This window comes from Ptychodera flava, chromosome 13 (genome assembly GCF_041260155.1).
Source record: "Ptychodera flava strain L36383 chromosome 13, AS_Pfla_20210202, whole genome shotgun sequence".
In the NCBI taxonomy this organism is placed as follows: Eukaryota; Metazoa; Hemichordata; class Enteropneusta; family Ptychoderidae; genus Ptychodera; species Ptychodera flava.
In genome coordinates, this window is record NC_091940.1 from 4186583 (window position 1) to 4213087 (window position 26505).

Genomic DNA, 26505 nt, shown 5'->3' on the forward strand with positions numbered 1-26505 from the left:
ATCCCTTTTTGTTCGCAATCAACCAAAGGTGTGTCCAATAAGCTTCAGTCGTTCCGTTTAATATGTATTAGTTATTTATCACAATTGATAAAGCAACGCATTCTTCGCCATCCCCTGTGGTTTAGGCCGAGAATGGAAACTTTATTCTTTATGTTGAAGTTAAGCAAATTTTCTGCGAGAAAATTTAATTGATACATTGATGCAAATATAGTACATTACTAATATGATATTCTATTGCCAATATTGTCCCTACTAATATGTACTGTTTGTTATAATAGAGTAGATGCATATGCTAACATGATGTACAGCTAATATAGTACATACTAATGCTAATAATTTTTACTTTTTGAATTCATCTCCGTTGTTGATTAGCAGTTTAGAAGTGATAGATATCCAACAATTCTGCTTTGAAACGAATAGAGGTGTGAGTATTGGGTAGTTCGACCTGTTTCAATGGAATTTAAATCACTAGTCTGATAACAAATAACAAGTACTTCCACCCTGATTTCCACAAATTCTGGTCACATGACATCAGTCGGCGGCGATTTCATACGAAGCCGTAGTGTTTATCTCCTTTGTCAATCTGGTCGCATATTAATTTAATTTCTTCACCGGCTTCACTGGCTTCACTGGCTCACAGGTAACTTAACACTGACAACGTATTTCACATGTCGAGCAAGATACGATAAAATATCTATAAAAGTTTTGTGTTGCAAGTACCATTTAACTAGATCGTGAGAGTACCAACGACGGAAGAACAGGTCAACTTTAGTCACAAGATTAAATCATTGAAGATAAAGTACTTTAAAAATACAAAAGTAAGTGCATATAGTTTTCTTGATTAGATATTTGTTGTCGTAATGATGTTTATACATTCATTGCTTCATTGCAAGTGCTATGTTCTGTCTCATCGCTGGATAAAGAGAGTCATGCGTACACAATTATAGTCTTCTATATGGAAACGAGAGGTTGAATTAATAGCCATGGGTCGGGAGATAAAACTTCTGGTAGCGAAAAATTAGATATCAAGAAGGGTTGGGAAAACTTTTCTGAACCATGAGGCGACAAACATTTTGAAGAGTAAGTTTAAGTTAACAATGATATACAGAAAGTCCAATGGCTCGAAAATTATAAATAAGGAAGAGGCATAACATGAACTCATGACGTCTATGCCAAACCCAGTCTGACAACATAGACGTCAGACTCTAAATCATATATATACAACATTTACAATAGCTCAACAATGCTGAAGTGCCTTAAAGAATAGCATGTACGTGAAGATACAGAAACGCGAATCTAGAGTGGGTGGTCTTTTATTCGCCTGAAATGGTGTAACATCACAAGAATGTAAGGCAAACCTTAATCTGCGGTTGATGCTACCAGTTTGTAAGGACAGTCATGCATGTATCATTAAAATAATGTAGAGGTAGTGAAGATCCTGATAGTATTAATATTCATAATATTAGTCATTTGCAATATTTTATAGATTGCATGCCCTCAGGTAGACAGTATTCAGAATTTGCGTAACTCACTGTCTACTCAAGTTGCATGATGAACAAAGTAAAAGGCGCACAGAAAGGATTTGTAAAGGGCAAAGGTTAAGACAAGGCGTGCTTGTTTGAAATGATAGAACATTGCAATCATCATCATTGTGGCGCTAATGTTGGTATAACCTTACATTGACATGGTCTATGGACCTAGTACTGTTTTGATCCTAATTTAAGTTTCGATTCTCGGCCTTCTACAGGTAATATTGGTTCAAAAAGTTACAACAATTTTTCCTACTTGTTCAGTCCTTCTTACTGCTCGAACAATCATGTCAAATTTCGTGTTCTTAAACGTATCAATTCAGTAATACAGTGTATGATGCCCAATTTTACTGTTAACAATACACCTTTTGTCTGGATTACATGTTGTCAGTTGTACACAATGCGTTCCATTGAAAGACTAATACACTAACGTTCCGTTCAACATACTTCATAAAACATCTATTTGTTATAAAGTTAGAGTTTTTTTCAGTTTTTCAGCACGAAAAACACAATATTGTCAAACGTCACAGCGATTGCCCGTTCAAAAACAGAGTTGCCGCTTTTCCTTAAAGATTTTGAAAAAATCATGACGCTTTGAATGTAAAACATGCAAGCTTTGTTGAATAGACTTTGAATGTCTGCCAAAATATTTTCGTCGAGCATGCATACACTGTCGGCAAAAGGGTGACAGTCTCGACGATGTTCCGCTTTTTAGAAAGGTCGTTTATCATATTTTGAAATAAAACCGACACTTGATCTTATCTATGCAGAAGTGTTTTCTTAATTTGAAATTGCAGTTTTGAATCCCCTTTTAACACCAGAACAAGCTGTACACCATTGTTGATTAAACATTTTTTAATCACAAGACAAACTTATCAGTCAGGAAGTTGAGTTTACCGATAGTGGAGTTTTGTTCTTAAAAGCAGGCCGGTCACATTGTTGCTCATTCCTCGACTAGTCTGTTTTCCGATCAACAAGTCACTCTAGGTTTAGCCGCTGAATCAGACAATTGAGAAAAAAAGGAATACTTTTCACGCCAGTAATCTGTATGAATTCTAATTGCAGAAATCACAATGGCATGGAAGCTTCATGGTCGTGTCGATGTATTGGCCGTGCTACTGCTGGTGATCACCAAAACCAATAGTCAACAACAGACATTCAAGTACTGCCAGTCGATGACGTCGACACGAGTTGGTTCACGTTTTGATTGTTCATCGTTACAGCTGGCCAATGTGCCAAGCTATCTTCCACACTCGGTCACCGAACTCAATATGGACACAAACTATCTCCAAGATCTCGGTGAAGAACCTTTCATACATTTGCCCCAACTTAGAAAACTTGTTCTGTCGAACAGTGACATCTCTGTACTCTCTGAGAAGAACTTTCAAGGTTTAGGGAATTTGAGAGTGTTAGACTTGTCTATGAACAGGATACGGAGTATCGAATGTGAAACGTTTTCTGATCTCTCAAGACTTGAGGTTCTCGATCTAAGCGGAGCTGTCACGACGCCTGATACAAGCTGTTGTTACAAATGGGAAATGCTGGACAAACGATATCGCAGGCTTCAATCAGGGCAACAAACACAAGGTGCTCTCTTCTTGAATAAGTGTACATGGTCTGGTCTGTCGAACCTGAAGAAACTTATACTTCAAAACGCAAAAATAGATGAAAAGTCATTGCTGCCAAAGACATTCTCGGCTCTTAATGGTCTTAAACTGTTAGATCTTTCAAGTAATCGACTGACAAACCTGAAAGCAGGCGTGTTTTCTGGTTTAAATAAACTTGAAACACTCATTCTCAACCGCTGCAATGTTAAAACCATCGAAAATGGGACTTTTAGTACCTTGCATAATTTGAAATATTTGAACTTGATGTTTTCAAATCTGACAGACTTTTCAAGCATTTCATATCTACCAAAACAACGTCTTGTAACACTTCACCTGGGTGGACCATTTCACAGCATCTTCTTCGATATTGATTATTTTTCACTGGCATCGTTAAAGCTGAGTCCCGACACAGTGACCTGTCATTCAAAGAAATTCAACATCAAGTTTGCTGAACAGACCTTTCAACGCAAAGTGTCACTGGACGAATTGTACGTATGGTTTGACCTGATACACAGAATCAATGTCAGTTCTTTCGAGATTTTCGATCACATCAAATTGCTACAGTTGAGATGTTCGGTTGAAAACTGTGACTTGGCGGCATTTGCTTCATTTATCCTTAAGCATTCTACTGTATCAGCTATTACAATGCCAACGAGTACCTATCCTCTACAAATCTGCGACAAGTATAATTTAACAGAATCTTTCCCAGTCGTCAAATTTACCATAGAGAGACCATGCATAGAGACTGAAAGACAGTTCTACGTAACAAGTGACCATGATTTTTCCTGTTTCAAAAAACTGAAAGAATTAAATTTGAGCCACATCGACATGGTTTATTTTACACAGCACACATTTGCTAGTCTTGAAAAATTACAATTCCTGAATCTTAGTTACAATTCTCTGAACAGACTTGAGGACTATGCCTTTAACAAGACAGCTAGTTTGGTGAATTTAGATTTATCACATAATAACGTATTCCATTTAATCGAAGAAACGTTTATCGGGCTTGCAAACTTGCGGATTCTGAACCTCAGCTACAACTCCATACAGGATCTGAGTGTTCACACATTTCAAAATTTAAAATCATTGGAATACCTTTACCTTGACAACAATAATTTGAGGACAATTCCGAGCAATGCCTTCAAAGGTTTGGCCAAATTACGAGAGATAGATCTTAAAGAGAATTACATACAGACTGTTGGGGATGGGGCATTCAGTGAACTCCCTAGCCTAATGTTTTTATACTTGAGGAAGAATCGACTAAAAGAGTGGCAACCAGCCTTTGATGATTTCAGTGAAACATCACTACAAACTTTAGACATCGGTGAAAATTTGTTGCATTGTTCAGACCGTTGCGTAGCCATCCTTGGTAATTGTTCACGTTTAAGAATTATTGATTTGTCAACAGTATATGCAAATCCTACAAGCTTTAAGCCTTTTGAGTTGCCCAATATTGCAGAAATGACACTAACAAAAGCTAACGTACTTCCAAACAAAATATTGGCTCCCAAATTGAAGAAACTTGACGTTTCACATAGCGATCTGAGACTTCATGCTGGTGAAAACAATTTTATTTTACGAGTCGAAGCAGCTGTCGAGGAATTGCGCTTGAGTGGTAATTCTATTAACAGCCTGCTTTGTACTGATTGCAGTGGCATTTGTTCGAGGATATCGTTGTTAGCTAATATGACTTCTCTACGTGTTCTTGATTTATCATCCTGTGACATCAGTGTTTTGTGTGAAGATTACTTTCCAAATCAACCCCTTCTTGAGAAACTTAATCTTTCAAGTAATAAGCTAACTTACCTTACAGCCGACGTCTTCAACGCAAATACCAAATTATGCACACTAGATCTGAGTTCCAATCGCTTGTCCGTGATAGATATTTCTGCTTTCACAAAATTTGCAAATTTAAGACAGTTTTACTTCGGAAACAACCCACTGTCATGCAGTTCGCGCGCCGAATCATTGCAGATTTGGATGAATGACGTCACAAACAATATAACTTTCACAAGAGACAACTCGTTTCCATGGCAAACATACATATGCAAATCACCAGGGAGCCTCGCAGGAACCCCTATCCTGATTGTAGATTTTCACAAAGTTAATTGGTATATAATTGCCACCATCATCGGATCGGTATTGATAATTTGTGCGATCGCCTGTGTCTTGATTAAGTTTACATTTAAGTATAGATGGAGTATTCGATATAGACGATATCTCTATAAACTTAGACACAAGTCTCAATACCAGCGGCTTGATCCAAAACGAGACAGGTCCATTAGATACGACGCTTATGTGTCTTTCAGTCATAAAGACGGGGAGTGGGTAGAACAGGAACTGATGAAGTTAGAACAAGTGGAGGAACAACATCGTCGAATGAAGTTTTGCATTTGTCACAGGGATTTCTTAGGCGGCACTTATATTGTCAAAAACATCTCAAATGCCATGCGACAAAGCAGGAAAGTCATATTTATTGTCTCAGAAAACTTTGTCAGCAGTAAATGGTGCTTATTTGAAATTGAATATGCCACTCAGCTGTTGTTAGAAACTAACGAAGACAATGTTCTGTTCATCATATTGGACAATGTTTCGCGAAGGAAGATGCCAGATATTTTGAATTTATTGATGAATACACGGATTTACCTTGAATGGCCCGGAGACGACCCTGACAAAGAAAGGGAGAGAGAGACTTTCTGGCAAAAACTTGAAATGTCATTGCAAACTCATGCTGTCGACTGATGTAGGTCTCCTAAAACACTCGAAGTTGTGATCTTTCGATACCAAATATAAAATAATCAGAACATAACAAGAACAGTGAAGTTGCTATTACACAAGGGCGAAATGTTGTTTTCAAAATACACTTTTTAACGTTATTTTACCCAAAGGAGCGTAGAGCAAGTCGTTTCATTACACACGTGTAATTACGCTGTACACAGTAAACCGAAGAGCTTCTGAGGTGGATGATTGACACAAACTGATGTAAACATTTTTAAGCATACCAAATAGCATGGCACATTTATAAGGTACGTCATCGTGTCATTAAAGCAGATATCGTGTCGGAATAAAAGTGGTATACTGGTTGCCTTCCTTCAACTTTGTCGTTGTTCCTTGTGTGACTTTCTGTGTTCATGGGCAAGATTGCTTTGTTCTCGATTTCAGGGTCTATCACAATCCATGTGAAAGTGAAAAAAGTACACGAAATACACAGTCTGATGCATATAACATAGAAACCAAATCACTCTATGTTTTGTATCTTTTGTGAATCAGCTTTTATTGGAGCTAGGGATACCATTTCAGTGCCACGCATAACAACTATGATGACTTTTAATTTTCTGACTTAATTACCATGGCATGCAGTATACTTATGAAGACAGTCGGTAAAATCAATACAGATGCTGTAATTTTCTCATATTGATCAATAATCAAAACAGTCACATCTACATGTTAAGATGACAACGCCGACGATGTTCACACTTACATATGCTGATTACGTTGCCCTTATATGGATTGATAGAATGTATTAATGTTTATCTCGTTTCTCTTCCCACCTCCGTCGCCATCTTTTCTTTCCTCTGATAAATACAAATTTAATCAACTGATTTGCGAAAGTGCAAACTGATCTTCATATACAAAAGTCAAAAAGGAAGTTGGTTCCCTGGGTGAATTATTCTAGCAGAGGGTGGCAGTTTCAAACTTTGTTGCTCACTTAACTGTGCAGTCGGCTTGTCATTAGAAATTGAAAAGTTACCCATTACCAAGACTTTACTGTGTCATTTTAGTAAGTGAAGAGTAATATTAATTTAGTTTACTTCTTTATTTGCGTTCAGAATGCCAACTCCACTGGCAAATAAAACCGATGTGTTGTGTTGAATTTTTTGGGCAAACCTTCTATTGAGCAATGCCCCTACCAATTCGATCTGTGACGCTTTTTACTGTTGTTACAACACATTAAAGGGTCTGTGATGCTATAATGAATGACAATATTTTCACCATTTTTATTTCGATTGTGAACCATAATTCCTTGTTCTAGTCCCCAAAGCATGTTGATATACACAATATTCAACAATATTCAGCTTGTCAACTCAGCCCATACGTATATAAACTGATTGTTATTGTTGAAAAGTGACTTCTGGTACGGACTAGAATTCAAATGTAAACAATAACAATGCATTTTACGCTGCCAGGGTGGGTAAAAAATTGTCCCCATACGTATACCCACTTCCTCCACCCACCCCCCGAAATAATATGGGCCACCTCTTACTGGCCCTTATAATCTCTTTGATGAGCATGTACAGTAAGGCTCAGAGATAGCGTTGTTTTCGGTTAGCGTTAATTTAAATTATACGTCCATAAAATGGTGGAAGACTGCTAGATTTCTTTCAATTTGTAAACATAGTGTGCGGAGGATACCGTGAGGGATAATTTAAAACACAACATATATCATGTTCTCTGTAAACTCTTTCTTGGCCCACGTTTAAACGGGAAAAAAGTTCAGCATACCCATTGTTTGCTAGTACCGCCCTGGCTAGCCAGACCAGGACCAACCAAAGTAACCAATTTGTAAAACAGATCAAAATAGTTCAACCGCAGACTTCTATTACCTTGAAATATTGAATGAACAGTTAATAGAAACATGAAGGTAAAATAATTTGCCCTTCCGGATTTCGTTATTGGAAATAGAGAAACAAGAAAAATAAACTTTCTAGAGTTTAGCACTGATACGTAAACTCTTACATGTAAGAAATTAAAGTAATTCGTTTTCCTGGAAAGTAATGTTGGATATGGCAAGTAGTTTTTTCTAATAAATCTGTTTTATTTCAGTCTTAGGCAACAGGCACAATTAACTTCGGAAGAGAAAATGTTTCGTATTTTTTTCGCAGACCCCTCAACACATACAGTCACACACAGACACACACACACACACACAAGGTTAGTCAAACTTTTTATTGCTCCCCCCCCCCCCCTTTTCGCTGGCAAGGACATCAGTTCACATAGTCTACCAAGAAAAAGTAAATTGTTTCCTTGGAGTACTTGCACATTGGCGTATTATCACGCAGACCTCTTTAAAAGTTGAATGACCTCAAAAATGTTCAAACGTTTGTGAAAAAACGCAATCGGGAAAATTTTCTACAAAAGATACTCTTCATTGGTAAACTCCGTGTGCCTGTTTGAGCGGTACAACAGATGAAGAAATGTTTTCGAATGTTTGAGCTTCCACCGATACACGAACAATTTGCAACTCAAGTATTGCGACGACGCTGTACATGTGAGGAGCTCTTACGAAACCATTCTACGCTTTCGAATTATGTGATCTATTTATACACTTGCTATGCAGCTCCACTCTCAGCACCAAAGTCTACGTAGATTTGGATTTTCTTTATGTGATTACTGACGGTATAATCAATAAAATAATAAAGTAGTTCTTTATCAAATAAATTATATATTAAGACCAAGAAAACACAAAGATAAATTTGTTTCTATGCCTTTAATACTGGGAAAAGTGATGTTGGATATTGCAAGTAGTTTTTCTGGTACAGCTTTTTTACTTTCTATGTTAGGAAGCAAGCACAATTAACGTGGAGAAAATAGCCCTACCCTGCACACACAACATTAGCAAAATTTCGGGGCCCCCCCTTTCCCCACCCCCCCTCCGTTGGCAAGAAAATATTTGATATTTTCGTGATAGGACCATGCCATTCAGCAAAATTCTAATCTGTTTTAAAATACACATGACGTAAAGTGGATGATAGTTTCTCTCACAGATCCGATTACAGCAGGGTTGAGAATTTCTATCTTCTTGCCGTCAAAATATCAGTGATCTCAATATTAATTCATGCAAACTTAGCTAACTTGTATTATGTAGTGTAATTATAATTTCTTTCATTAAAAGGATTCCGTTGACTTTTACGTCTCGGGTTCACGGCGGATCCATGTCTTAGGTTTACCGACTTACGAATATGTAGGTCAACAGTCAAAAGAAATTTTTTTATTATCGGTCACTTATTTGTTTGGCGTTAGGTGTATGTGTGTTTTGCTATTGATTTTGTTTGTGCTTTTCGTGTTCACATATAGAATTTGTTTTCGTAATTTGTTAATGGTATCACGTCCTTGCTGAAGCATGCACGATGACCCGTGTAAATTTTGTTCGGTGTCCATCCACAGACGAGTACGGGTTAAACTCAAATTTAATAATTAAGGATAGAATTTGTGAAGTAGTATATTATGCGTGACATAGGCTTGTGCTACGATACAGGGTGATCACGCAGCGACCTCGTGAATTAACCAGAGTCCACAGCGTTCAAAGCATTTGGGTACTCGTTAGATTTCACGGGTAGGTTTGAGTATGAGATACGATGTTGACAAAGTTCACATCATTCTGTACGGTCCATAGACCTTCCAAGTCCGATTATTGACCTATCAAATAATGGTATCAACGCTCTAATAATCCTACACTTTAATTTCGGCCTCGTATTGAGATTAAAATTATGACGAAGTGTATCCTACGTCCCGTATTGCGAACTTACCCACGCGATGGTATATCTTGTCTGCTAAGCTGGCTAAAGTTCAATAGTGCATTGGCAGTTATTCACCTGTGTGGTCAGGAATTCCACACCCGTGTACAAATATTTTTGTCCGGCATCTGTTCCATGTAGAATGTAGTCAGTCGCAGTGTCCATGTGTTTACCACAGCACAGTCCCCCAGACACTTCCGAGTCGAATTCGGCCGACATCTTTCTCAGACTCTACGCCGTCGTTTTGTTTCGCCTAGTATAAAAGAGCAAAACGTTCCCATTCTGTGGATTACCTAAGTCGTATAATATTCTTCGTCATGTCTGGGGGTTGGTGGATGACCTTTGCGCTCTGTCGATTCAGCGACAAGTGTGGCTTCAATTGCAGTCGTTCGTGCTACGAAAGCCTTGATAGAACTGATGTCAATTCGAACTTGACGACCAAGAACGACGGCAATTTTGCTTTCGGCGATAAGCGAGCTTTAGTTTTTGAAAAGGTGGCGGAGAGAGATTTACAGAAAGACAACCGTGGATTCGTACAGGAGGACGACACAGGTGACGACGAAGACTTGCCGAATGAATCGGTGTCGTGGAACGACAGCGAACACATCGGGAGCTGTTTGAAAACCTCAGACGCAAGACGAAGGTCATCAACCGGACGAGTGTGTTTCGCTGATTTCTTCGGATTAGAACTAACACAGACATTGTGCGATTCGTCGAAAGCAGATAGAAAGAAGCCAAGATTGCCAAAAATCATTACAGACGACCTGCGTGGCCAGTGGCACCTCAAAAATCTATTTACACTACCATCGCAGGAAGAACTCATCGAGAAAGTAAATAGGGAGAAGGTATGTCTAGAACATGTGGTTGTTGCTGGCGTTGTTGTCATGGGAACCATTAGAGTCGCGAACATTGGCTATCGTAAATCTGTCATAGTGAGAAAAACACAGAATGGTTGGAAATCGTACGTCGATGTCCCAGCAACGTACTTGCTGAACGCGTATGACGGGACAACCGACCGTTTCTCATTTGCCATTCTCGATAACAATCCAACTTGTTCGTCGCATGAGTTTCATATCGAATTTGCCATAGGCTATACTGTCAATGGCGTCACATATTGGGACAACAATGGCAAGGAAAATTATTCTTTTATATGCTACACAACGTGAAAATACTTGATGTCGCCTTGAGAGACGATAACTTTTCAAGTTACTCGGACAGGAAATGTCACAAGATTGGTTTGAGGACCAGTTGTCAGAAGATCGTAATCTATGTGAGGGCGAGAAACAAGAAATTTCATCACGCAAAGCATATGCTGTTGGCTGATGTAATAACACACATCAAACGATAAACAGGTTATCAGATTACAGACAGTATGACGTACCAACAGGGAGGAGTCATATCATATAGTCATATCATATAGTCAGAGACAGTTTTGATGAGCTGGAAGGCAATGTAATGCAATTTTAAGACCTTTAATGTATTCATAAAAAAACTGCATCATATAAATATTTAAGGACATCTTTGTACTTTTACTAAAATACCAAGGAAAACTGCAATTATATCCAGAGTGAGAATCGAGCCGTTTCTTTTCCCAGGAGTGAAAGAAATTTATATTTTGTTTGAGTATGGAGGAGCAAGCGATTTCGAAGCTGTTATCCAATTGGTTGGCAGAATCGTACCGTTATAATGAAATAATACAAATAAACTCCCTAAGTTGCTGTGCATAGTGACAATCGACCAATCAGATATAACCTTGCAAACACGCTGCGAGTCAGGCAAGAAGTTATCAAAGTGGTACATTGTGTTAGGGAGCCGCGTTTTCTGGGATTCATTTACCAGGATCATTTAGGTTATTGTTCACACGTCTCGAACAGACCAGATAGTATAAATATATAATATGGTAATATTATTGTCAAGTATATATTATTACAAGTCGCATTTTAGCATCACCGAGAATGAGAATAAAAATGAACAAGAAAGCTAATAATCGGCTGTGACTTTTTTCATGATTGGTTATTGAAAATTAAACGTAGTGAGCCAGAAAAAGAGAGAATTGCAACGAAAGGTGTGATTTGTTACCGATCTCAAATGAATAATTTAAAGCTTTCCCTACTTTCCCATGATTCCAGTCCATAGCACAGTAAGATACCAGGGATGGTTTAATTTACTTGCCGTGATGAGGCGCTGCCCAGCAATGCAATAGTACTTTGGGTACGGCTACGTGTTGTCTTGTAGTGGCCCAAATCCAAAAACTGTCACAAAGTTTTATAAATTACGAAGATATATACAGTGTGCTTTTACTAAATTTATGGGGACACTCCGTTTCGATAACTTTTAGCACGTAGACACTGCATTTAAATAACTACTATCAATTACATGCGGAGAAAACTCAGCTGGAAAAATGTTTGTAACTAGGAGTCGCGACTGATGAGAAAGATATGGCTATCATTATTTATCGACTTCTTTAGTCAAATCTGTTGTTATTCATTTTTCCGAAAGGCATATTATAACTGAGTCATGGTACACGGTATTTTTGTCAAACAGCGTTCTTTTTGTGGTTCGCGATCGTTCAATTTGTCACGAACCGCACGCCGCTCCTTGGTATACCAATATTTCAATGTGCGACGAATGGAAGAAGTCAAATGCAGTATTTGAACATGGGTGGCGGAGTTTGGCTGACATTGACTATCACGATGACAAAAACAATCACTATAATGTTATATAAATAAATTCATGTTCAATACGTGTTGATAAATGTTTAAGGTAGTATGCGCCTCGAAATTGAAAGACTTAAACTTTTGCTCAAACTTTTCGAAAGGAATCTTTCAATTCTTTCTCCGTGCAAATTTTGGCACCAGAGAAACGGATTACCCAAGATTTTCCGATATTTGATATTCAAAATGGCCGCCATCCCTGTGTTAACTCAACGGAGAATAATAAAATTTTCGATTTTCGAAAAACTAAGAAGCTAGAAAGTTTTCTTACACGAAGAGCTTTAAAATGAACCCCCACAAGTGGTCGATTGAAAAAGAACTGTAAAAGTTTGAGAGTCAAGATATCTGTCCCCGAGGCGCGTTCTACCTTAATATAATGCAACATCAATGACCAGTTCAATATGGAAATGTTTAAGGATAGGAGAAGGCCTACACTGCTCAAAACAGAATGTTTTACCCTTTTGCTCATTTGAAACCATTATCTTTCATAACCAAGGGCACTTTAAATTCAGATGTCACCCTGCAAAGTTTAAGTTGAGAGAAATAAACTGCCAAAAATTACAGATTTTTGACATTCGAAATGATCACCATAGTCTGTGTCAACTCTTACGTCAGGGAATTCAGTTTTTGATTTTCAAGAAACAAGACTCTGAAAATTGCATTTATCCTTCAGGCTTCAAACCGGAAAATTATTTATAATTTTAAAAACTTGAGGGAACGAAAAACTGTTGCGAGGTACATTTTAACTTTTAATAGGGAGTTGGTAAAACATCACACCCTGTCGCCATGATACGCGATGCATATCCTTGATAAACCTAAAGTAAACGTGTAGCCTATCCCAACGTGAAGAGATAAATATTCGGACCGTAGAGTGAGAGTGTGTTATAATACATTAATAATGGTGACAAACACTGATTGCACGCATGTGATACGTATTCTTCTGCAATTTATCGGCAGAGTGCCGCTAATGTGATGGTGTTTTAGATATTTACCAAAAGGGTGATGGGAGGACCGTCTCCTCCCCAATAAATACTGTCATAGTTATTTCAAGCACGCGAGTGAAATTGATTGTTCACTGATCCTCTCGCTTGAGCTCTGTGAGAGTGACTTTTTTTTCTACTTCAAAAACATGCAACCCATGTTTAGCAATTTGAGTTTAGAAATAAACATGTACTTCCATTAAAATCAGAAGCTCCATATGAATGGACACGATTGTATAATACCGTCTAATGATAAAGTGTTAACTTACAGATGGTTCATACCAGTTCATGCAGGAGTTTAAGAGGTGATTACGAAATGCGCTCGATGCATGACGGGACATTCGAACTTTGATCAAGGCTAATTGCATGGTAATTGTGTAAAAAAGATGATTTGGTTTGCATAATTGACAATAAAACCAGTGTTACTGTTCAGATCTTTCGTGCATTCGTCGATTGGTCTTCTCAGTGTTTGTCCTCTATTATATTTATGTCTACCTTTTGTATTCTGCAATCCTGCGATTCTGTTTTCGTGATGTTTTACTCAACTTTTTTTTTCGGAACTACGTGTGGGCTGGGGACAACTGTTATGCAAGTCATCAAAGAGTTGGCACACGCCAGGTACTTAGGGACTGGTCAGTTTCTTCGGCCTGGGGGGACGGTGGATTTTTTTCCAACGTAAAAAAGTGGCTGACCCCCCTATTCCAAATTTTGAAAACAGGGTGACCCCCTATTCCAAATTTCGAAAACAGGGTGACCCCCCCGGGCGCGACATAGGTAAAACAAAAGATGGACATAAATTATATATATATACATATATATATATATATATATATATATATATATATATATATATATATATATATATATATATATATATTATATTTTACATTTTACATATATTTATATTTTAAATAGTCATTCTATGTTTTAATGATATTGTTGACATGTCAGTTGTAAGATAGGAATTTCAAAGTGTCAATCTTAAGTTTGAATACAGTACATTTTGAATGACCTGTATTTTGAATGAGCTGTGAATGTATTTCACACTTTCTATGCTTAACCAGATTCCTGAACTGTTGTACAGAAATGGATGTCAATCATTAATATCAAAGAGGAAAAACCAGTGAATCAAAATTTTTTTATGGGTGTTAAGACTTGCCAACCATCCAATTAAATCTCCTGAGGAGTCATAGAGAGCTTTTTTTAGCAAAATCTGGTGTGTACAGTGTCTGAGAGGACCTTTTCTTGTCACATTGAAACCATAAAAGCACAGCTAATAATGACAAAAACTGCCTTTTTAACTGTTATTTTGTTCATAAAAAAGCATCTTTCTACAGAAAACCTGTGAAACAAAGGAAACTAATTGCATCAATGAGAAGGAAAGATATCTTGTCATTTTTCTATCTCCAAAATAAGTCACTGTATCAAATATATAATGTGAACTACTTGTGCATGTTGCTTTCTCATACTGAATTTTCATAGAGAGAACAGAAAAGTATCAGAATTTGTCATCCTTTTCATATGAAATGCAGATTTCATAATGGTACACTTTCGCTTAGCAAACATCAACATATTTCTGATTTATTCAAGTATGGCGCCCGAAGGGCGCGCCGATAAATATGAAACATCCTGATATCTCTGATATATATGCCTTGTATATTAAAGTCATACACCTGAAGGGCATGCTGAAAAATGTCTGATATATTAAAGTAATGAGCTTGAAGAGCACGCTGAAAAATATTGAACATACAGATATCTCTGATGTATGTATGCTTGATATATGCTGAAAAATATGACTGATTATTAAAGTTACGCGACCGAAGGGCGCGCCGACAAATACAACTGAATGATGAAATTTGTGGCTGACACTAGCATTTTAGGCAATGATGAGCCTGTGTCAAATTCAAAACACACTGACCCCCCCCCCCCTAATTGGGCATTTCAAAACATGGTGACCCCCCCCCCCATCACCAAAGTCAAAAACAGGGTGACCCCCATGAATCCACCGCCCCCAGGCTGAAGAAAACTGACCAGTCCCTTAGCAAGAATACCAGCACTAGTGGAAATCGACCATGGAATGAGTAATGTTCAAATGAATGAAATACGCAAAGCTTAGTTACCTTTGATATCTAGGATGTCAGTGTCATCGTACTTTACATCAGCGTTCATGAGATGAAAGAACGTCTCATTATACTAATATCCGTTACCATTTATGCATAGAAACGAAGAAAAAAACCAGTCCGACGATGTACTTCATCAAACATTTTGCCTTGTCTAGTTCTAAGTCTCTTTTTAATGAACCTTGTTGTATACCATTTTGCACTGCACACTTCCATCGATCGCGTGTTTACATATCTATCCTCTTTTATGGCATTTACATTAAAATGCAAGAAAAACTATCAAGTTTGTAAGATACATTTTGCAATTATCGTCTTTTCTACGTTGGTCAAACCACCGCTGACGAGTATATACGACAGAAAGAGTGAAAAGTCCGGCATGATATCGACGAGTTCATTTAACATACCAGTGCGATGTATCGCTGTAGAATGAGAGTGTGTTGCATGAAATCCAAGACACCCTCCACGACAGCAATGTGACCTGGATTTCCAGGCACTCCATGCTTACAAATATATGTTAGGCCTAACTGTTTGTTTTATTGTGATAGTGTTTCATTACAGACAGGGAAGACAACTGCGAGAAAGTGCAATGACTGATACTTGTAGTTGTACACATAATAGCACAGTTTATTTGACCGAATTGTCGGTAAGCTGTTTGTCGACATTGATCTTGCAAAATTCCTATCTCAACATATTAACAGGATTCTTTATTTACCATTTTGAGCTCAATTGTGTTTAACTTTTTGTATTTGTCTATTTCTTTTCTTGTAATTGTTACATAAGTCTTTCAATTTTCTCTAAATCTCGTCGAAATTCCAAGCTTTTATTTTTAACACGGCCTGTATATGTGTAGTGTCAAATATGAATTGTCGACAATTGAATTTTACTACCGACTAGAATTCATTTGTCAACAATAACGATGAACATTGCATGCAATGAGTTTTATTTAAAAGCCATATACTTTGTTTTTCGACACACTTTAGGGAGAAGAAGAAAACGTATTTGTTTTCCAGAACAACCTGATGAAAACAAAATTAAAAGTTATATTTATTGTCCAAAATATCCCACTCCAGCAGAATGAAGATCAGCTGTCATGTTAGTGCGCCCCCAAGTGTGCGATATGAAGATGGCGTGAAACTATAAAAATGATCTAGGAACGAAAAAAATCCATTGCAGTTATCTCATTATACATTGTTTGATATCTATAAACTATTTGTGAATCTTCCTTGATCTGCCATACGAATGATGTGTGTAGTTTATTCCGACGATCTGTCCACTTACGTACTCATCCAACCACATTGTTTCTGTTGTCTTTCATTAACACTCATCTGTGAGGTAGAGACATTGTATATGAAAGATCAGAATCCACATCACATAAAATTTTAGTAGTGAAAATTTGTTCCTCTTTTACTGATGAATCGCTCAGGATCCGTTGCAAACAATTTCGAATGTCATTGAATCGATCTTTAGAAGTTTTCCCGCCACGTCATGATGCATGAGCAGCACTTTTCAGGTGTATTCGACACATACGGAAATGAAAACTTACATGTATGATACAAAAAATGAGCCACTGTTTCTGATTGACGAATCATTTACTCTACACCGGATACCCGCTGCAATCTCATTCTATGAGGGGAATCTTTCCATCGAGAAGACACTGTTAAGTTTTACCTGGCTTCCAGCATAGTTAGATCAAGAAAACTGGATCTTCGTCGTTTAGGCATGAACGTTTGATATGATACAGCGAAAATCATCACAGTGACAAACTAAATAAAATTTTTCATTTATTTTGTGAGCACTATGAGATACGCAGATTAAAGTTTTATCACAATTCGACTTTATAGCCTGCTGGATTCGTTCTTCAAGCGAGCGATTAATGATTATGGATTGCAAAGTGGGCTAGAGCTCTAACTATTTATTAAGAAAACTATAGTGTTATGGATCATGAATAGGTCACTACAGACATATGGTAACGAACAATCGCCGCTTCTAGTCTCATGAATGAAATGCATTTTGGAGTCAGAGAAAACAGACGTTGAAATTGGTATCAGTACCGTCACCTAGCAATGGTAAGAACAGTTATCAATCATGACATCAATAATTCATCATTGAATACCACAAACGTTTCCTTTCATGCAAATTAAAAAATACTGTACATTGACATTAACCGTAAATTGAAGAATTTGATCTTTTATTACCTGCATATTCACAGATGTACGCCTTCTTCTTAAAGTGACAATAATCGTCGTCAAATTCCCAATTTCTCACTTTCCTGCAGGGATATATGATGATCAAAATTGAGATGCATTATTATATTGCAGTGAATTGATCAATTTACAATCACATAACACAATGACAAATATGGTATCTAGTGTAAAACCACGCTTTAGCTGAACAGAAATTATACATTGCTGTTAAGCCTGAGAGTGCACATAGAGCATTTCAACACCGATAGAAAAATACGTCTTTTAATATTTTCCGATTAATGGTGACGTTAATTTTGACCTTTTAATGACTTGCCATTTAGAAGTATTAAGAGACCCGTGCACTATGGGTCATCCAACTTCTTGTGGCGATGTTTTGAAGGCACGTTATCAAGCTTTTCACATTTTCGCCGACGCAGAAGCTACAAATTTAATTGGTTATCTTTTAACCCGACAAAATTTATCATCCGTGAATGCTAACATAAAATTTCATTCTTCCATCATCCAATGTTGACATGATGCTATCCCCTACCCTTGAAATGTAATGTACTTGGCCTGCTGTCTATTAACCACGGATGTAATCTTCTTTTATTCAAGAACGTTGCTCTGACAGGTAGCTTTATCTATGTGCAGTGAAAATCATCACCTTACTGTGACCGATAATTACTTCATTCTGACTGTGGCTATATTCATTTCATTTCACTGTCTGACTATTGTTCGTAAACGGGAAATTGGAAAATGTTATTAACCACATACGTATTATGAAGTCAAATTTCTCGGTATCGTATTTCAAGGGCGAATATTTGAATTAACCGTTTAGTTTGATATTTGATATGCTAAGACCCCATACCACCAAACAATGTTTTTGATTTACAATTACCGTAAATCGGTATTTATGAAACCACTGGAACATATAAATGATCGTGTATTCTTGTACCTATTAAATATGAATGCTATTTTTGAACAAAAAACTGATACCACAGTTTACAGACAGTGTATAAATGCTTGCACGTTGTTGATTCTGTCTTTCTCCATTTTGTACTATGGAATTTCCATCCTGCTCTACAAAGGGCAAAAGGCAACTAGAGGAAAAGGCAGACGGCATTCTTCCTCCTCAATATTGAAACCTTTAAGTTGCTAAGTCTTGACTCGAAGAACGCATGTTTTGTCAAGTCAGCTTTACTTGAAGCCCTGATACAATGCGTTGTTTCATCAACTGAAAGCAACTATTAAAGCCCCAATAGCTGCGAATGTGTAATAAACAATCTCAAAATATCCTCTGTTTTCCAAGAGTTTTCTTTGAATAAGACTCATTAAAGACTGAAAAAGTGTATGTGTCGAAAGTGACACGTAAATTCAAACGTTTTAACATCATGTTAGATTTCCCGCCATTTTCAAAAACTAATCATGTGACAGAGGAAATAAGGATTACAACAATTGGCCATCATGTGTTGTGCATTCAAGTAAATGGCATCATGCTTGTTTTGGTATACGACGTGTATGTGCAGGAAATACTGTGTTTTTTGTACTTTTCCGTGGGGCGCCATTTTATGAATGCGACACCTGTTTATTATTCAGCCAGTGAGAACGTGTATAGGCATGGTCCAAATCAGCGAGCAGTAATACGTCTATACACCGTCCTTTACTTAGCACATTTACAAGAATCAACTTTGGTTTGAAAATAAAATCATGAAAATAATGCATAAAAGTCGCAGCTATTGGGGTTTTAAGTTTTCTATCGCGGGTGACCGAGATGAACGAGACGAGGAAAACAAGAATTTCAAAACAAATATGTAATAACTTAACTACTTTTCGGGTAATTTTATGTAATTCGTTACTAAAACCTACGTAACGTACCCACCAACACACCGGGATATTACAAAATGAGTAACTGAAATTTAGAGACACGCAACGGTGACAACAAAACAAATCGTTTTAACTTAGAGTGCTCTATATCTCTGTGTGTGATGAATTCAAAGTGTTAATGAATACTGAGTGATAATTACATGGTGAGTATGGTAATACGTTTAAAATGTTACAGAACTGTAACCAATTTTGAACAGATGGGTTTATTACCTTCGAGTTATTTTATCAATAAATTATATTATTAACCCTTTTCCTGCCAGACAGTATCACTTCCCATCAGCCAAGTCAGTAAAAAGCGGTATTGAGCCAAAACATGACGTATTTTCACCCACTTGGCTTGGACTGTTATGGCATCTTTAGTCCAAAAAAACAAAGTTTACAATATTTATGTTTTCAACAGCTTTCAAATGTACAGTATTATGTTAAAATACACCATATGGAATATGTTGTGTTTCATTAATTTTAACCATCTTGACCTGGTGGTGAAATATGGACTTGGCAGGAAAAGGATTAATATTACTCGAGTTTCGACGCATCGTAATCCGGTGCTGAAATGAACACACGATTGATATCGTTGCCTAAAGACTTCCAGAAACATTATATACAAGATTGTCACGTAAAATCTTGAAACTGTTATCGATAAAAATATAACAATACCACTATTTGACATGCCGATTAAGACTGACCAAATACGAAATTCTTGTCCTTGTAGATTTGAGAGACAAGACATCAACAGAACACTGTGCAGTGCATCTACAACTCTATAGGAGTACGTTTCAGTGCCAAACGCGACGGTAATGTACACGTTTGCGAGTTCGTTGTTATGTGTATAAATTACGCGCGTTTTTCTGCACTTGCTTTTAATTTCATTTATTCGGTATCTCGCACATCACAGTTTCAATGTGGTCTTATATAAATTGCAAAAACTGCTGATGCATATTTTGCAGCTTATTAATACAAATAATCTATTGTTCGTGATTTATATGCATCTTCTTTTAAGACATCTGCTAGACAAAGAACTTTCATTTACTGTGACATCTGCTAGACAAAGAACTTTCATTTACTGTGACATCTGCTAGACAAAGAACTTTCATTTACTGTGACATCTGCTAGACAAAGAACTTTCATTTACTGTGACATCTGCTGGACAAAGAACTTTCATTTACTGTGACATCTGCTAGACAGAGAACTTTCATTTACCGTGACATCTGCTAGACAGAGAACTTTCATTTACTGTGACATCTGCTAGACAAAGAACTTTCATTTACTGTGACATATGCTAGACAAAGAACTTTCATTTACTGTGACATATGCTAGACAAAGAACTTTCATTTACTGTGACATCTGCTAGACAGAGAACTTTCATTTACTGTGACATCTGCTAGACAAAGAACTTTCATTTACTGTGACATCTGCTAGACAAAGAACTTTCATTTACTGTGACATATGCTAGACAAAGAACTTTCATTTACTGTGACATATGCTAGACAAAGAACTTTCATTTACTTGGACATCTGCTAGACAGAGAACTTTCATTTACTGTGACATCTGCTAGACAAAGAACTTTCATTTACTGTGACATCTGCTAGACAAAGAACTTTCATTTACTGTGACATATGCTAGACAAAGAACTTTCAATCTGCTGGAAAAAGAACTTTCATTTACTGTGACATCTGCTAGACAAAGAACTTTCATTTACTGTGACATCTGCTAGACAAAGAACTTTCATTTACTGTGACATCTGCTAGACAAAGAACTTTCATTTACTGTGACATATGCTAGACAAAGAACTTTCATTTACTGTGACATCTGCTAGACAAAGAACTTTCATTTACTGTGACATCTGCTAGACAAAGAACTTTCATTACTGTGACATCTGCTAGACAAAGAACTTTCATTACTGTGACATATACTAGACAAAGAACTTTCATTTACTGTGCCATATGCTAGACAAAGAACTTTCATTTACTGTGACATCTGCTGGACAAAGAACTTTCATTTACTGTGACATATGCTAGACAAAGAACTTTCAATCTGCTGGACAAATAACTTTCATTTACTGTGACATCTGCTAGACAAAGAACTTTCATTTACTGTGACATATACTAGACAAAGAACTTTCATTTACTGTGACATCTGCTGGACAAAGAACTTTCATTTACTGTGACATATGCTAGACAAAGAACTTTCAATCTGCTGGACAAATAACTTTCATTTACTGTGACATCTGCTAGACAAAGAACTTTCATTTACTGTGACATATACTAGACAAGAACTTTCATTTACTGTGACATCTGCTGGACATAGAAACTTTCATTTACTGGACATCTGCTGGACAAAGAACCTTCATTTACTGTGATATCTGCAGGATAAAGAACTTTCATTTACCATGATATCTGCTGGACAAAGAACTTTCATGTACTGTGACATATACTAGACAAAGAACTTTCATTTTCTGTGACATCTGCTAAACAAAGAACTTTCGTTAACGTTGACATCTGCTAAACAAAGAACTTTCGTTAACGTTGACATCTGCTGGACAGAGAACTTTCATTTACTGTGACATATACTAGACAAGAACTTTCATTTACTGTGACATCTGCTGGACAAAGAACTTTCATTTACTGTGACATCTGCTAGACAAAGAACTTTCATTTACTGTGACATCTGCTGGACAAAGAACTTTCATTTACTGTGACATCTGCTAGACAAAGAACTTTCATTTACTGTGACATCTGCTAAACAAAGAACTTTCATTAACGTTGACATCTGCTGGACAGAGAACTTTCATTTACTGTGACATCTGCTGGACAAAGAACTTTCATTTACTGTGACATCTGCTGGACAAAGAACTTTCATTTACTGTGACATCTGCTGGACAAAGAACTTTCATTTACTGTGACATCTGCTAGACAAAGAACTTTCATTTACTGTGACATCTGCTAGACAAAGAACTTTCATTTACTGTGACATCTGCTAGACAAAGAACTTTCATTTACTGTGACATCTGCTGGACAAAGAACTTTCATTTACTGTGACATCTGCTGGACAAAGAACTTTCATTTACTCTGACATCTGCTAGACAAAGAACTTTCATTTACTGTGACATCTGCTAGACAAAGAACTTTCATTTACTGTGACATCTGCTAGACAAAGAACTTTCATTTACTGTGACATCTGCTAGACAAAGAACTTTTGTTTACTTTGACATCTGCTAGACAAAGAACTTTCATTTACTCTGACATCTTCTAGACAAAGAACTTTCATTTACTGTGACATCTGCTAGACAAAGAACTTTCATTTACTGTGCTACTGTTCTTTGGACCATATTACCCCTTATATAGGAAATGTTGAAAATGTGTTCAAAATCGACTGCTTGGTCTTTTGTTCACTAAATTTAAGTATGAAGGCTCTTCCTCAGATTACTTTTTCCATCTGTCCCCATTTGTGTCATATGTATTTTACTCAGTACAGATGATTTTCTACTGATGATGTATTTTTGAGGGCTCTGATAAATTACAATCAGTTTGTAACTCAATTTAAATAAAGTGTAAGTAAATAAATATGTAATATTAGTTTAATGTTTGCTAGCCCCTTTTCCTTTTCAATTCGCTCCCCCTGTTTTGTCTTATATGTTTGTTTTTTTGTAAGCGCTAATCATGCATCACCACAACACTGTCCTTGTGGCAAACCAGCTTTTCGACTAGGAAACATGCATAGGAGACATGCACACAGAGAGTAAAACCTACCAAAATGCTGTACTTCAATACATCATACAAAGAAAAGACTTGTTTATTCAAATCATCACTTGATAAGTTGCAGGTATTTAATTGAGAAATTTAACTGATTCTTCCAATTTCAGTAGAGCGAAGGTACATGGGAACACATGTACCTGTAATTTAATTACAAGTGCTTACCAAAGTTGAACGCAATCTTGGCCATGACAACTGTCCTTCTTCAAGTCGTTGTTAGGATTATTTCCAGACCATGGATGGAAGTCGCCGAGTGCTTCTCCATCCAGCCAATAGAAATCACCCTCTTGCGATAAGTCATTCAGACCTATCCATACTCCACGGCTTATATCTGCTGTGACGTCAGGATTGTTTGCGAAGAAGTCTCTTAGAAACTGAAATGTTTCTGAGTCTTTAACGGATGCTAATTGCCCTCCGTCTGCGACACAATCATCTCTGGCACTCGTCCAGATTTCTGCGGGATTTGTATGAATGCTGAAAAGCCGTCCGTCTGAAGGATGACACACTTCTAGATAGACAGGAGAGAAAGTTGTATCGAGGATTAATTGATTGATTGATTAATTGATGGATGGATGGATGGCTGGATGGATGGATGGATGGATGGATATAAGCGCGACAGAAAGTACGTTATTTTCTACTAATGGTGGTGATGGTGATGATTGTTGTTGTTGTTGTTGTTGTTGTTGTTGTTGTTGTTGTGTTGTTGTTGTTCTCGTGCTCGATTTTTTACACTTCACGCTGGCAGGGTACTTTTTGTTATCCCCATATAACCGAAGTTTTCTCTCTTCTCACTTACGTGTTATTTTGAGCAATGTGATGCGATGTGGTATCCCATGGTGACTTATAAATCTAATAAAAAATTGCTTTTGCCGCCTATTTTAAATTTTTGTCTGATTTTTTCTGTCTTTTTTTCCTACAAGCCATCTTCAACATAATGGCAAATATGGTATATAATGTAAAACCACCATTCAGCTTAACAGAAATCATACATGGCTAATTTTGTTTAATAACAACTTTCACAACTTTTAGGTAAGTATAGATGTACCAGAACACAGCAATGAAAGTTTTATGCATACATTAAATGTCAGTTGTATCAATGGACATTACATTGGTTGTCCTCATCAATTATTTTCAAATATATCGGACGCATGTCCTTCAATGCGATAACAATCGGGTTCACATCATTTTGTAAGCTAAATTTGGGAATGCCTTTAATTAATTAAAAGCATGAGGCAATGGACAAAAGGACACAGCTATTGGTGCGTTTAGGCACGATTGACTACTTGATTTTTAACACTGTATGAAACTCTGCTATTAATTTGTCAATATTGATTTTTTTTATCAACAGTTGCTGCACACGGTGTACACATTCACAAATACAAGATGCTAGGGTCAAGAATTGAGCAAGTTGGTACTTACCATTGATAGTTCGTTCCTGTAATTATGTTGTCAGAGAGAGAAGAGGAATGGTGAGAAACGCCCCTCTATTGCAATTACTCACTCTAACTGTAAATGAATCTATCACGTTTGTACAATACACTAGGTTGATGAACACACCCGAGACGTATTTGTCGAAAAAATATTCTTTCTCCCCACAACAAAGTTTGTGATTTAGTCTACCTTGCATCTCTAAATGTCTGTATGGGTTCTTTCTATTCTAAAACCATTTGACATGTGACGGATTTGAAGCAAGTCTATTCCTCGACATTCTTTCTATAACACAATATTCTTGTTCTTGATTTGGCTTCAATTATTTAACAACTACATATTATACAGTTTACAAGACATTTTAAATTAGCATATGAAATTAAACAAGTTGACAAATCTCTTTCAAATATTTACGGTTTGGTGATTTCAAGGTGAAAGTCGCCGATCGGGATATTTTTGAATTTTCTATTAAGTACATAAGAAGCCAGTTGTGTGTGCCACTATCTTCAAACATTCTAAATGGATATTTGCAAACACTTTCTTTAATCCGACTAACAGACACGATAGAAAAAGAAAACGATAACACAGTTTACCATGTTTATCAGATCTACAAGAAATGTATACAAACGACTTGCGGCTTTAATTTATCCTAAGGCTTAAAGCTCAATTTTGTCCAATATGACATCAACATATGATGTCAACATATGACTGCAACAGACTGTGTATTTCACGTGTATATAGGGGTTCCGATTCTTTCCGATAAAATGTGTAATTTCGAAATTCTGTGACTTACATTACTTGCTACTACTTTTGGATATCGAGAGTGCATTGAGGTGTACCTGTCTGTCTGTCTGTCTGTCTGTCTGTCTGTCTGTCTGTCTGTATGTATGTATGTATGTATGTATGTATGTATGTATGTATGTATGTATGTATGTATGTATGTATGTATGTATGTGTCTATGTGTCTATGTGTCTATGTATGTATGTATGTATGTATGTATGTATGTATGTATGTATGTATGTATGTATGTATGTATGTATGTATGTATGTATGTATGTATGTATGTATGTATGTATGTATGTATGTATGTATGTATGTATGTATGTATGTATGTATGTATGTATGTATGTGTGTGAATGTATGTATGTATTCCCTAGCAGTGTACAAGCACACACATGATCTGCTTGGGTAATACTTCACTTCTGAAGCTTTTAGAACTCTTCGTCATTCACAGGATGAGATTCAGTGAAACGGCGAAAAGAAAGAAAAGTTAAACTTACTTGTCGGCTGACAACATTGGAAAACACCACTGGTGTTCCCATTAACAATAGCACGAGTGAACAGCGATAAACGTCCATTGTATTGTCTTCTTTTGCCGACCTGGCGAAGGAATGGGGCTTCTGAAACAGAACGAGTAGAAATATTGCAGTTAGTCGAACAGACGTGCATTTTATAGTGTAGGCGTCAGACTATTCATTTATAGCAACAAACGAGAGGCATAGAACGGCAGCACTGTTTTTCCCTTGGGTTACACATCGTCTCATGGTTACTGGGTTCTCTAATTTGAATTCAAAACCAGAGATGGGAAAACCACACGTCAAAGAACTTCATCATTGTGGCAAATGTGTTGCTTTGTACTTAAATACACTCTATCACTTACGGAGGTAGATTTTTACACAGAAACTTGATTAACTCCGAGGGTAGATTATTTTGTCGCTTCAGCAACATGTGGTTGAACGATTTCGTGCTCTTTGTGAGTCACGGACGTTCGACGACACAGTCAACGAACAGC

At 36.9% G+C, this 26505-nt stretch overlaps 1 protein-coding gene and 2 long non-coding RNA genes across 4 annotated transcripts; 2 read left to right on the forward strand and 1 right to left on the reverse strand.

The window, feature by feature from the left end:
- Positions 1-628: 628 nt before the first annotated feature.
- Positions 629-6232, forward strand: LOC139147147 (uncharacterized). The gene is made up of 2 exons (XR_011555657.1): positions 629-818; positions 2595-6232. It is a non-coding gene; the product is annotated as an uncharacterized lncRNA (long non-coding RNA).
- Positions 6233-10813: 4581 nt separating this feature from the next.
- Positions 10814-11638, forward strand: LOC139147148 (uncharacterized). The gene is made up of 2 exons (XR_011555658.1): positions 10814-11284; positions 11427-11638. It is a non-coding gene; the product is annotated as an uncharacterized lncRNA (long non-coding RNA).
- Positions 11639-16387: 4749 nt separating this feature from the next.
- On the reverse strand, positions 16388-26411 carry LOC139147150 (perlucin-like protein). 2 transcript variants are annotated; one of them, XM_070718058.1, is made up of 6 exons: positions 26374-26411; positions 25994-26113; positions 24704-24719; positions 23450-23792; positions 17661-17734; positions 16388-16790 (listed from the first exon to the last, which is right to left on the reverse strand). In XM_070718058.1, the coding sequence occupies exons 2-6, from the start codon at positions 26069-26071 to the stop codon at positions 16780-16782; spliced, it is 522 nt and encodes a 173-aa protein (XP_070574159.1). In that variant the 5' UTR covers positions 26072-26113; positions 26374-26411; the 3' UTR covers positions 16388-16779. The 2 variants fall into 2 exon arrangements, with proteins under 2 accessions (XP_070574159.1, XP_070574158.1); XM_070718057.1 differs by lacking the exon at positions 26374-26411 and having other exon boundaries at positions 25994-26206.
- Between the last annotated feature and the right edge of the window lie 94 nt (positions 26412-26505).

Excerpts from the sequence above, each read along its gene's own strand:
- LOC139147150 (XM_070718058.1), bottom strand. The coding sequence starts at position 26,071 with ATGGACGTTTATCGCTGTTCACTCGTGCTATTGTTAATGGGAACACCA. Across the intron at positions 17,735-23,449 it reads CAAGATTGCGTTCAACTTTG|GAAAGTGAGAAATTGGGAAT; the intron begins GTAAGCACTTGT and ends ATATCCCTGCAG.